Source organism: Chiloscyllium plagiosum, chromosome 1 (assembly GCF_004010195.1).
Source record: "Chiloscyllium plagiosum isolate BGI_BamShark_2017 chromosome 1, ASM401019v2, whole genome shotgun sequence".
In the NCBI taxonomy this organism is placed as follows: Eukaryota; Metazoa; Chordata; class Chondrichthyes; order Orectolobiformes; family Hemiscylliidae; genus Chiloscyllium; species Chiloscyllium plagiosum.
Window position 1 is genome coordinate 122,264,374 of NC_057710.1, and position 12,894 is coordinate 122,277,267.

At 40.8% G+C, this 12,894-nt stretch overlaps 1 protein-coding gene across 6 annotated transcripts in view; it reads left to right on the forward strand.

Moving 5' to 3' along the window:
- Window positions 1–12,894, forward strand: part of mapk10 (mitogen-activated protein kinase 10) — a 206,186-nt gene that overhangs the window by 72,126 nt on the left and 121,166 nt on the right. For 4 of the 6 annotated variants that reach the window (XM_043695968.1, XM_043695978.1, XM_043696004.1 and 1 more), the window contains exon 2: window positions 9,699–9,770. The exons of 1 other annotated variant lie outside the window; for it this stretch is intronic. In XM_043695968.1, coding sequence (XP_043551903.1) covers window positions 9,699–9,770 — 72 coding nt within the window. Of the gene's footprint in view, window positions 1–9,698; window positions 9,797–12,894 lie in introns of those variants that run through there. One more of the 6 variants, XM_043696014.1, reaches the window with a different exon arrangement.

A 12,894-nucleotide genomic window follows, 5' to 3' on the forward strand; every position in this document is an offset into this window, starting at 1 on the left:
CTGCCAGAGGAAGGGGTGGAGGCTGGTACAATTGCAACATTTTAAGAGGCATTTGGATGGGTATATGAATAGGAAAGGTTTGGAGGGATATGGGCCGAGTGCTGGCAGGTGGAACTAGATTGGGTTGGGATATCTGGTCGGCACGGACGGGTTGATGCTGTACGTCCCTATGACTATGACTGTATATTAGTACTTCTTTAAACTCTGGGATGAAACTCTTCTGGTCCAGGAGATATATGAACCATTAGTTCAGTTAATTTTCAAGTACTATCGCTTTTCTAGTACTAATTTCTTTTAACTGTTCAATTACATGTCACTTAGTCACTTGCTATTTCTGTGACGACTGGCACAAAGTGATTGCTTTGTTTCTTGACCATTTTTTCATTCCTCTCTCCCGACTTGTAGTGGGCCCACATTTATCTTTGCTAGTGATTCTCTTCACATGTGGATAGAATCCTTTACATTCTACCATGATGTTCATTGCTCACTTACATTCATATTGCACTTTCTGTTAACAATTCCCACCAATATTTGCTTCTCCTTCCTGCTTCTTAGCTCTACCCAAACTAATTCTCCATCTTGATCCTTCAAACAAAAATGCTCTTTTACCAATAGCCTGATGACTGAGTCTTAAAGGTCAACCTTTCCTTATGAGACAACATCTCACCCCAGGAACCAGCATGGTCAAACATTTTTGAACTGCTTCAAAAATACAAGCATATTCCTCTTAATGTAAGGAGATCAAAACTATGCAGAGTACTGCAGATAGTTATGAATGCCCAGTATCATTGTAATAAGACTTCCCTACTTTTATTCTTGCTGTACCTGACTTGTTGTGATTCATGTACAAGGGACAGCAAAATCCTCTGTAGTGAAGAATACTCAGGCTCCTTCTGCACTGAAATAATATTATCATTTTCGATTCTTCCTGCCAAATTGGACAACCTAACATTTTCATATCAAACATTTTCTGCTAATGTTTTGCCCACTCACTTAATATGTCTATGTTCCATTACAGATTCTTTGTATCATCTCCACGACTTGCTTTCCTGCCTTCCTATGTATCATCAGCAAATCTGGCTACGATTCAGTCTGTCCCTTTTGAGTCACTAATATAGATTATAAATAGTTGTGGTCCCAGCATTCCTGAAGAAGGGCTCATGTCCGAAACGTCGAAATCTCCTGCTCCTTAGATGCTGCCTGACCTGCTGCGCTTTTCCAGCAACACATTTTCAGCTCAGTCCCAGCATTAATCCCTGCATCATTTCACTAGTTACAGTTTGCCAACTTGAAAGTGAGCCAATTATTCAAAGACTCTGTTTCCTGCTCATTAAATAATCGTTTATCCATATTAATATTTTAGCACTTTCACCATGAGCTTTTATTTTCTTCAATAAGCCTTTTTGTAGACCCTTATGTCTCTTGAAAATCCTTGTACATTGCAACTACTAGTTCCCCTTTATCCATCCTATTTGTTACATCTTTCAATAATTCTAATACATTTGTCAAGCATGATTTCCCTTTCATAAAATGATTATGACTTATTTTCAAAATGTCCTGTTATTACTTCCTTATTAATGAGTTCTGGCATTTTTCTATTGATAAATGATAGATTAATTAGGTTTCTGCCTCTTTCCTTTGTTGAACAGGGATGTTATATTTGAAGCTTTCCAAACCTCTGAGTCAGAGGGAATTTTGGAAGATTAAGCTCAATGCATTTACCCTCTCTGCAGTCAGTACAGGCCATCACACCTAGGAGACTTATCGGCCTTTAGTCCCATTAGTTTTCTGAATCCTTCTTTAGTGATTGTGCTAGTTTCAAGTTCCTCCCTTTAGCTTCTCGTTCTTTTCTTTTGTTCTTGGAACTCTTTCTAAAGCTACTATGCCGATTGATACAAAATGCTTTTTCAAAGTCTCTGCCATTTCTTTGTTTCCCATTTTTAATTCCCATTCCTGAGCTGTTTATAATGGTTAGTTACAATGTGAAGGTGCTACCATCTGCTATGAAATGGCATTTGCTACTGAGAATCTGGAACAAGGAGTAAATAGTTTCTCTACAAAAACAAAAAACAATAAAAAAGCATTTATAAAGAATGTTGTGTAGCAAATCTTGTATCAAGGAAAATTTAATGCAGTACAAGTTTTATGACCCAAGGCAATATATATTTCTGTCAAAATCTTTAAAAATAGAACTCCAAGATTTTTTTTTGCAATCCTCTGACAACAAAACTTTATTAACCATCTTTGGTTTTTGAGAGAGAATTTATTACCAATAACTTTGGAATTTCCTGTATCATTTTAGATTTGTTTCAGGTGGTAGCAATGTGAAAAGTATCAATGTTATTTCTAATATCAAACACACTTGTGAATTAGGTTAGAAGTGCAATCTTTAAAGCCTAACTCAGCAAAGCTGGTAATTAAATAATGCTGAGAATTGCAGCTTCATATCCTGAACGTGGGCCCAGTCTCACCAATTCGGCGACTGTTACTTGGTAGGTCATGTGTATGGTGCAGTGTGGAATTGCTTTAGTTCAGATTACATGATGAAAAGAAGCAAAGTGTGTAGGCTGTGCTTTAAATCACTCCCTTTCAATAATATTATTTGATGGTAACTGAAAAATTCTCCTTCTCAACCTTTTCCTTCTCCTGAGGTGTGGTGCCCCTCAGGTTAAACCACAATCAGATGTGTCTCTCCAATTGGAGAGTAGCCTATGGACTGGTAAGATGATGGTGCCTTTACCTTTTAATTTTACTGTCTGATTTAGCTTTTACCTAGATTATACATGAAATACATAAAATATCACAAAAGCACAACTTATTTCACTGCATCTAACTTGCTTTTGAAATATTCATTTTAGCCTTGGGAAAATAGTTGACGACTCATCCATTGGCGTTGTCACTTTGTATCAGGGCTTCTTTCATATATGTGAACTCAAAAATGTGAATTGAAATAAGGAAGGAGAAGGACCTTTGTAGAATAAATAATATTTGGAGGCAATGACCTCATTTTGTCACTTCGATTTTATCCTTTGTTCACGAAGGTGAACAGCCTCACTTATTCTCAAATCAGGTACAATCATCTGATAGTAAAGTTCCACTGTCCTGGCTTGATGATTTAAACCTTAAACCAGCCCGACTGCAACAGCATGACAAGTAACTTTTGACATTATCTATCCTCAACTACTTTTTTCTTGAAGTACTTTAAACTACTTAACTCTTGTTTCCAGTTTTAAATGTGTTCCAACTTTTTTTAATACAAAGTTATCTTTGTTTTGGGCGGCATGGTGGCTCAGTGGTTAGCACTGCTGCCTCACAGCATCAGGGTCCCAGGTTTGATTCCAGCCTCAGGTGACTGTCTGTGTGGAGTTTGCACATTCTCCCCGTGTCTGCGTGGGTTTCCTCCGGGTGCTCCGGTTTCCTCCCACTGTCACAAAGATGTGCAGGTCAGGTGAATTGGCCATGTTAAATTGCCCATAGTGTTAAGTTCATTCATCAGAGGGTGATGGGTCTGGGTGGGTTACTCTTCGGAGGGTCGGTGTGGACTTGTTGGGTCGAAGGGCCTGTTTCCACACTGTAGGGAATCTAATCTAATCTTAGAGTTTGTGCATAAGTGCTGTTTCTGGTCCAAACAAAGATGCAACATTATGTAATAATCTTGTAATAACTCCTGAAAGCCTTTGACAAGGTTCTGCACAGTGGACTGATTAGTAAAGCTGGATCGCATGTGATTCATGGAGAACTTCCCAATTGGATACAAAATTGGCTTCATGGTAGGATACAGAGGGTGAGGGTGGAGGGTTGTTTCTCGGGCTGGAGGCCTGTGACCAGCTGTGATCCACAGGGATCAGTACTGGGTCCACTTTTGTTAGTCATTTATATAAACGATTTTGATGAGAATTTAGGAGGCATGATTAGTATGTTTGTGGATGACACCAAAATTAGTTGTAGAGTAGATAGTTAAAGAAGGTTATTTAATATTAGAAAGGGATCTTGATTAATTTGGCCAATGGTCTGAAGAGTGACAAATGGAGTTTTATTTGGATAAATGCAGTAAAACCTCACATTTTGCTGAAACAAATGAGAATAGGAGTTATACAGTTAATGGTAGGGTCCTGGATAGTGTTATCAAACAGAGACACCTAGAGGTGCATTGTTCTCTGAAAGTTGCATCACAGGTAAATAGGGTGGTAGAGAAGGCATTTGGTAAGTTCATCTTCATTTCTCAGACCATTTAGTATAGGAGTTGGGACATTATGCTGAGGTTGTACAGGATGTTGGTGAGACATTTTTGGAGTACTGTGTACAGTTCTGGTTGATCTGCTGTAGGAAAGATATTAATAAATTGAAGAGGGTTCAGGAAAGATATACCAGGGTTTTACTAGGACTGGAGGATTTGCCTTATAATGATAGGCTAGATATACTGGGACTTTTATCACTGCAGCATAGGAGGTTAAGGGGTGACCTATAGAGGTTTATAAAATCATGAGAGGCATAGATAAGGTAAATAGCAAAGGTCTTTTACCTAGGGTGGGTGACTTCAAAACTAGGGGCCATATTTTTAGGGTGAGAAGAGAAAGATTTAAAAGGGACCTGACGGGCAACATTTCCACACTGAGGGTGATTCAACTGCCAGAGGAAATGGTAGATACAGGTATGGTTACAACATTTAAAAGACATTTGGATAAGTTCATGAATAGGAAAGGCTTAGAGATATGTGGCCAAATGCAGGCAGGTGGGACTAGTTTAGTTTTGGAAACATTGGTCAGACAAGTTGGACTGAAGGGTCTGTTTGCATGCTGTACGACTCTATGGCTTCATGACTCCATACATTGGCTGCTTCGAGAACACATCCCATAGTCAATCAGTCTCACTATTGCATGGAGCTCAGCAAATTCCCTTAATCACTCTCACCACCCTTCCCGAACCCCCAGACCCCCAACCAACTCTGCATTCCCTCTGTGATACCTACACTCACTTGGGACATCTCTTCTCTCCTTTGTCAGCCTTTTTCATCTCACTCAATCCTTCTCTGTCTCATTCCCAGGAGGAAATATCTCACAATACAGCAGAGAGAGAGAGAAGACCTGTGGTGCAGTGCCTGCCATCTATCTTCTCAACCTCTCCGAGAGAGACTTCTTACTCTGGTTTAAGTGTACCACGACTGCTCACATGGTGTCCTCCCAGCAGCACTGCTCTCCTGTTAACATCACTGTGAATGTGTTATTAATGAGCCAGTTTTGAAAAAGGGCCATTTGAACAATGTCTTCCAAACACTAGGGGGTCCCTCATGAATCCCTTGGCTCACAGACGGTTGGAAAATAAATGTGTGGCAGCTATAACGAAGACTTCTTCTGATCCACAACTCCCATAGCACCCAAGAAAGACAGTGCTTCATAAAGGATGATGGTGTGGATGTTTAATGATCCAGAGTGTGAAATGAACAGCTCCTGTACTTTGCATAGGGAATCTTGAAAGGTGATTGCAACTTTGGCGACCAGAGTGAATCTTTCCAGGCAGCAAGACTATTTGTGCCTCATGGCCATTAGGATTCAGTTGTAAAGTGGAATGATGTGTCAAGAGTGCTTCGGGGCAGGATTGTTAGTCAACACAAGATCAATGTCTAAGGTGTGCACACAGGATTTTGTGACAACAAATATCCCTCCTCTGTATTGTTTACGTATCTGTTTAGTGCGATTGTGCATTGATGGGCTTTACAATATTCAAGGGTGGATGCCCCCATCCTTCAAAGAAAAGAAGACTTCCTCCACCCAGGCCAGGTGTACTGGAAGCCCTTTCATTTCCACTGCACACGTGCACTTTAGTGGAGGGTGGAAGGCAACACAGGTTGCACTTGGCAGTTTGAGTTGCAGCTTCAGTCAAGTAGTCCAGGTCAACCTTCATGTTCCTTTCTTTTTCATACCCCTCACTCCACCAGCAAGTTTGTTGCTCCTTATGTTCTGATCCAATTCTTGTATTTAATTACTCATATCCATGTTTTACCTTCTCAGTACAGGCACACAGTTTAATCATGCTCAACATAGTCGTGCCCTGTGCCTCCATTGAAACCAGGCTGGTGGTGACCATCAGCAATACCCCTCCCACAATACTCCTTACCTTCCCACCCTCTACCATCTCCCACCTTTATATGTACTGGTAGGACTGACATATGAAGAGAGACTGGATCGATTACGATGATATTTCCCACTCTGACTTTGATGTGTGGGGTTGTCACCATTTCGTTTCTATGTGGTGTGTAGGAGAATAGGAGGCTGTATATAAGTTAGGTGGTATGGTGAGATATAAGTACATGTAAATAGGCCTCTTGCTGCTCACCAGCAAGATTCTTTTCCCATCTTTCAAAGCGTGTTTGTGAAATTGAACTTCTTTTCTCTCAATGTTGAGAATTCATTCTAAACCCAGATATTTTCTGAACTGTTTCACTATTGTCCACGTCATCAAGGGACTGGGAAAATCTGGTCTCTAGTTTCTGATCTGTGACCTTGTTTCAGGTTGTGCTTTCATTAACTTTGTCTTCTTCACCCCAGATGCTAACCAACCAGCTATTTGCCTCCATTACTTACTGCTCTTATTTTAGATTTTCAGCATCTGCAGTATTTTATTTTAATCACTGCTAAACTCGGTGGATTTCTGGGTTTGTTTAAAGGAATAAGCAAATGCTGATCAAGATTGCTGCCTTGGATTTAGGCTTGTACACAGCAGGCAGTGGGTGGTTAATGTGTGAAATGGTGAGCTCTGTGATGAACTCATTCTCACAGTGATCTAGCAGTAATCAAGCACACCTCCTATCCTGCTTGTAAGCTGCTCATTTCAAGATAGAGCATTACATTTTTGCACCTAATCATATGAGCACTCATTCCAGTGGGAGCCACATTGCTGGATGCTGTCTCAGGTTGGAGATCCCTAACTTTCACCCAGCTCCAAGAAATCCATACTTAGCTTGTATGAGTTTGCACACAATTGTGTGAGTTTTTGCTGACATTTTATGTATCTTGACAGCACAGGCTAGGGGTGTATGATGCACTAGAGAAAAATAAACACCAAAATACCACCCAGATAGATAAGAGGTCACTGCGAGAGGAATTGAATGCAGGAGTAGGGAGGTTATGCTTCAGTTAGACAAGGCATTGATGAGACCACATCTGGATGACTGTGTTTAGTACTGGTCATTATATTTACAGAAGTGTATTAATTTGTTGGAAACTGTTTTATTTGCTCAACTAATACCTGGATTAAGCAGCTTGCCTTATAAGGAAAGGCTAGAGAGGCTAGGCCTCATTCCTCTGGAGTTCAGAAGAGTTAATGGTGGCTTAATTGAAGCATCTCAGATCTTGAGGAAAGTTGACTGGTTGGATGTTGAAAGAATGTTTCCTCCTGCAGGAGAATCTAAAAGTAGTGTTCGTAGTTTAAGAAGAAGGAAGCACCCATTCCAAACCGAGATAAGGAAATATTCTTTCTCTCAGGGTTATGAGTCTTTGGAATTCCCTTCATCAAAAGACAGTGGATGCAGAATCCTTTAATATGTTTAAGGCAGAGCTGGGTAGATTGTTGATTACCAAGGGGATAAAAGTTTATTGGGAATATTCAGTAATGTTGAGTCGAGGTTAGAAACAGACCATCCATGATCTTATTGAATGATGGAGCATGCTGAAAGGGATGAGTGACCTGCTCGTAGTCCTTGTTTGTTCATTTGTAACTAAGTCAGTTGCATCATAGAATTCAAGTCTCAATCCCAAAAGGATTTTGTTTCTTTACATCATTGGGAAAAAAATTTAATCTCATATTTTGAGTTTTTAAGCTGGATATTTTTACAGTCTTGGTATTCTATCCACTCCCACTCTCAGACCATGCAACCCCTATAATTGGGCCAGACCCACTGCTGCCCAATATCTGGACAAGTGAGGACATGCTCAAGTGATTGTAGCAGAGTACCTTTACCCTGTACTCTGGTTACTGCAGGGTATTCCATGGTGACACAGAAATTTTGTCTCTGATATCAGGCTGAATAAACAGCCTGGATTAGTGGTGCTGGAATTAGTTCAGGCAGCTTCCGAGGATGAAGGACTTTTGCCCGAAACGTCGATTTTCCTGCTCCTCGGATGCTGCCTGAACTGCTGTGCTCTTCCAGCACCACTAATCCAGAATCTGGTTTCCAGCATCTGCAGTCATTGTTTTTGCCTGAATAAACAACCTATTGAATACTGACACTGGCTTTGAATCAGTAGGTGAATTAAGAACATTAGAAATATGAATGAGCAGTGTCCATTTAACACAGCAATTTTTTTTTCCCAACAGCCTCTTAATAATTGAAATCAACAAGCATCTTCCTCCCCAAATGGAACAAACTGAGTTCCTCACAATTCAACCGAATAGTCAAGCCTCTAACAATGTTATTACCTCAGACCTATCCTTTTGTCAGACTGAAAGACAACTTAAAACCATTTAGTTTCACAGCTGTTTAGTGTGCCATATCAGCATATGGTCTGCTTTTTCGCTCTGTATATCTCTTCCAAAACTGCGACTTCATGTTGTAAGATGAAAAAAACTGTTCAATATTATTACCAATCACTGAGGTTTCAAATTATTTGAGACTTGTTCCTCTTTTAAAAATAACTCACATTTCTGTCAAAGGCCTCGCCCTTTGGTTGAGTGTACTTTTTGGATGTGCCAGTTGGAAACTTGGTCTACATGCCCCCTCTCTCTTCCAAATACTGTTGAACAACATTTTAGAGAATCCAGATATACTTCACAATTGAATCATCTTTCACAGTATCTTGAGATTTATTAGGATTTCAAATAACTAATCACTTGAAACCATTAGAAAATGTGCCTGAAGAAACTTACATGGTGATAGACAAATTGCTTTCTATTAGAAAGACTGTGTTCAGTCCTGAGATAGCAAGTTATATACTGAGTTGAACATCACAAGAACACAAGGTAGAATAAATATTCAGCATAGACAGAAGTCAATTTTAGCACTCTGTCTGCCTCTTTCCCAAGGAAAGGTAACTGCTTCCATTTTATCAAATGCTTTTAAATATGTACTTAAAAACTATATTTGTTTAAGTCTTTCTGATGCTGCCAAAGTCCAAGAAAATAGGGCTTATTGTCAACCCATAAACGAGAAAGTCAGGACTACATGATGGCTAAAGCTCAGGTCCCAATTTATCAAGCAAATGCTCATGTGACAGCATCACCCAGGTCACCAACTGATATATAAAACTCTATCCTTGTAAACATTTTCATGCGATAAACTGATTTTTTTCTAAACTGGACTCAATAAACAGAAATTGCTGGCTGGTTTTCATTAAATTGGAAAGCTAACCTGAAATTGATGGATGAGCATAAGAAAATGGATACTGCACATTTAGCAGAATGATTGTAGTAGGTGTAAAATAAATTGTTTTGGGTTTTTCAATATTTTTCCAATTAGGAACACTACTCCCTTGTTGGGTTTTGACTTAAGTAGAACTGACTGCACTGTAATGAATTGGAAAGAATCTAGAATGATGAGTAACTTAAAAGTTCAAAACAAATATTTCAAATGTCAAATGTTGCATAAACCAGTATCTAATTTTTTATGCGTTGCTTCAGATGTAAATTACGTTGTTTAATTCAAAGATGACAATTGAAAATGAAAATTGAACTTAAAAAAAATTTGCATTTTGATTTCCCTGCAGGTATTTATGAGCCGACATTTCTTGTATTACTGCAGTGAACCTATCTTGGATGTGAAAATTGCGTTTTGTCAGGTGTGTGTTCCTTACAGGTTAACAAGGTACAGTCTTTGTATCATTTTTCCATTTCATTTATGTCTCTTGTGCAATGCATGATTTAAACAGATGTCTGGTGTCATCTCAAAGATCAAGCATAGTTTTGTTCTTCTGTTTTACCATCTCTAGGCAGAAGAAACTTAAAAGGTTGCAAAGAAACCTGGTAATCTTGAGGCTTGAAAGTGTTTTAGAAAGTGATAAAGAGCAACAAAAAAATCTGATAGACAGGGGAAAGAAAATAGGAGGTTAAACTGGCCAGAAATATGAAGCTGATTGTTAAAGCTTTTATGAATATACAACAAAGGATAGTAACAATAATGGCATAGATGAGAGAGGCAGAGATAAGAGAAATTATCATGGGAAATGAGAAAATGACAAAGCTACTGAACATTTATTTGGGAGGTGGAGAAAAGGGGTGGGAATGGGTGTGAGCACACAGTGAAAAATGTGATTTTGTCGAATCCCTATGCTCCAGAGATGATGTGAAGTGGGTAGAAAGGTGGAGTCAAGAACTTGCTATCTCCAATTAACTGCTAGGTGAATTCATTGTTGAGTCCATCGAAAGCATTCCTAGGAACAGTTTTAGATGTTCATTCAGGAGAATCAGGAAACTCTCTGACTGGGATATGTCAGGGTGAAGCAGTCCTGAATACAATGGGGAGATATGAGAGACAATGGATGCACTGGTCGACGTGGTTAAAATTTCGGGAATAAAGCTTAGCTACTCCATCCAATGGCACAGAGTTACTATCACTAGTGTTGAGACCCTTGTATTTGTGTACAATAACTGTTGGGAAGGAGGTTTTGTGATGCAGTGGGATCCCTCCCTTTGAGCCAGAAGATCTGAGTTCAAATCCCACACCAGCACTTGCTGGTCAAGGAAGGTGTGCTTGTAATATAGTAGGCTGGGTATTACCTTCCACATCTTTCCCAACATAAAGCAGGTAGTAAGAGTAAGGAAATATAAAGACCATGATTTCAGCTTTGGGAGGCAAGTTGGCTCAGTTGCCATGATTGATGTGGCTCACGCCAACAACATGGCTCAGTCTCTGTCCTGGCTGTGATCAACCTGCCTCCTTGCCCTACCTGTGGTGGAGATCATGGTGCTGTGGGTCCGATCTGTCTTCAGGTTCAGAGCTCAAAACAAAGAGTTGTGGGCTCCTGAAGACTTACTTAAAAAGAGGCAACCTCCTCTGCAAGAGGACAACAGCATGGGAAAGGGGGCACTACCAATGACATTGGATGTACAACCTAAGAGCCAACTACCTCAAGTAGCAGAGGGCCAATGATGCAGGAAATTATGCATCTCCAAGCGATGGTCTCCGATGTTTGTATTCTGGACCGTAAGGACCTGATTGATCATTGCTGCCATAGCAGTTACCCAGCTGCAGCTTACTCTATTCATCTGGCTACTCATCATGTCACTGCACAAGCTGTAGATGTCCTATTCCAGAAGGTAGGGGACTGCATCTATTCTGACTGAACAAGTGTAACATTGGACTCAAAACATTAACTCAGTTTTTCTCCCTACAGATCTTGCCAGACTTGGTGAATTTCTCCAGCACAGGTTGTTTTATTTCAAGTCTCCAGCATAAGCAGTATTTAGCTCTTGTTAAGATCTATCAGATGTGTGGCTTCTGTCCCCCATTCCACTATGAGCCAGTGCACTGCTCGGGGATGACCCTTACTCAAATGTGAGAGGAGAGCTGACCTCACAGCGATTCAACAGGTCACTGATTTTGACATTGTGAGGGAGAACTACAGGCACTCCATCTGACAGCCAGAGTGCGTCTCAGTGTCGCTTGTTACCCTTGCTTCCAGATCTTATCATGCTTTTGAACCTTTCCCAGCACTGCGTCTCTGTCACCTGATCACTGTTGTGATCACTATAGCCATACCCAGACTGGCTCTTTCGATATCTCAATGGAGATCTCTTCAACTTGACACCAGGGACATTGACATTTAGCAGTCACCTGCGTTACTGGCTTAAGACATGCATCAGAGATTCTCATCCACGTAGTGGATACACGTCTCAGCACTGATGCTCTGTGTACCCTCCTGCACCCACCTCTCAGTGAAGTGTAAGCCCAGTCATAGCAGGCCTTAACTTTGCAAAGGGCTCTCAGTTTCCATGTCCAGCCTCAGGGCAGCAAATGTCTTCTTTACCCTTTCCATTTTAACATGTAGCTATCACACTAAACTGAGATAACGAGATCAAAAATGAAGGAGTGCCAATTTCAAGGTTTCATTCTGTGAAAAAGATTGGAGTTTTTTGACTCAAGAAAAGAACACACATTTTCCCTCTCTCACACGTGCACACACTCTCACATACACACAACTTTACATACACACACGTACACAAACACACACACACTCCCTCTCTCTCTCACACACATATATACAAACACACACACACAATCTCACAAACATATACATATATATGCACAAACAAACACACACTGACATAGACACACGCAAACACACTCCCACTTCACCCATATACGCGCGTGCACACACACACACACACACCTTATACAGGGGAACATCGATTATCCAAATAACAATTATCCGAAAATTGAAGGAGATCTCGAGGTCCCAACAGAAACATTACATCAACGACGTGTGTCCAACCCTGATCGCGTCTTTTGTTTACAGTGATTAAATGTGCTGCCGAGAACAGTCCTGGACTTATGAGAGTACAGACACTGTCTCTAAATGACGGACCTTCCACCCCACCCCCTCTCTCTCTCTTCCCACAATTTCCCTGGAGTTCTACACAGGCGGGTAAGCTAAACCCACCTCTCCCAGATAATCTCTCTAACATTGTCCTGTACAGGGCAAAGGTGGAACCTGTCAAAAAGTTACACTAAAAGGTTGTGTGTGTGTACGTGTGTACGTGTGTGTGTGTGTGCGCGCGCTATTTGGAGACTCACCCCCCCCCAAAAGGCAGTAGCAGTAGCAGCAGTCTTGTTGGTGCCCAGTCCGACTGCCACAGAGGGGGGTGTGTGAGTGGGGGGTGGTGTTGGACAGGGTTTGGGAGGGCGGTGCTGGGGGCAGATGGGGTGCAGGCGGGGAGGCAGATGTGGGGCGGGCAGGCGGTGGT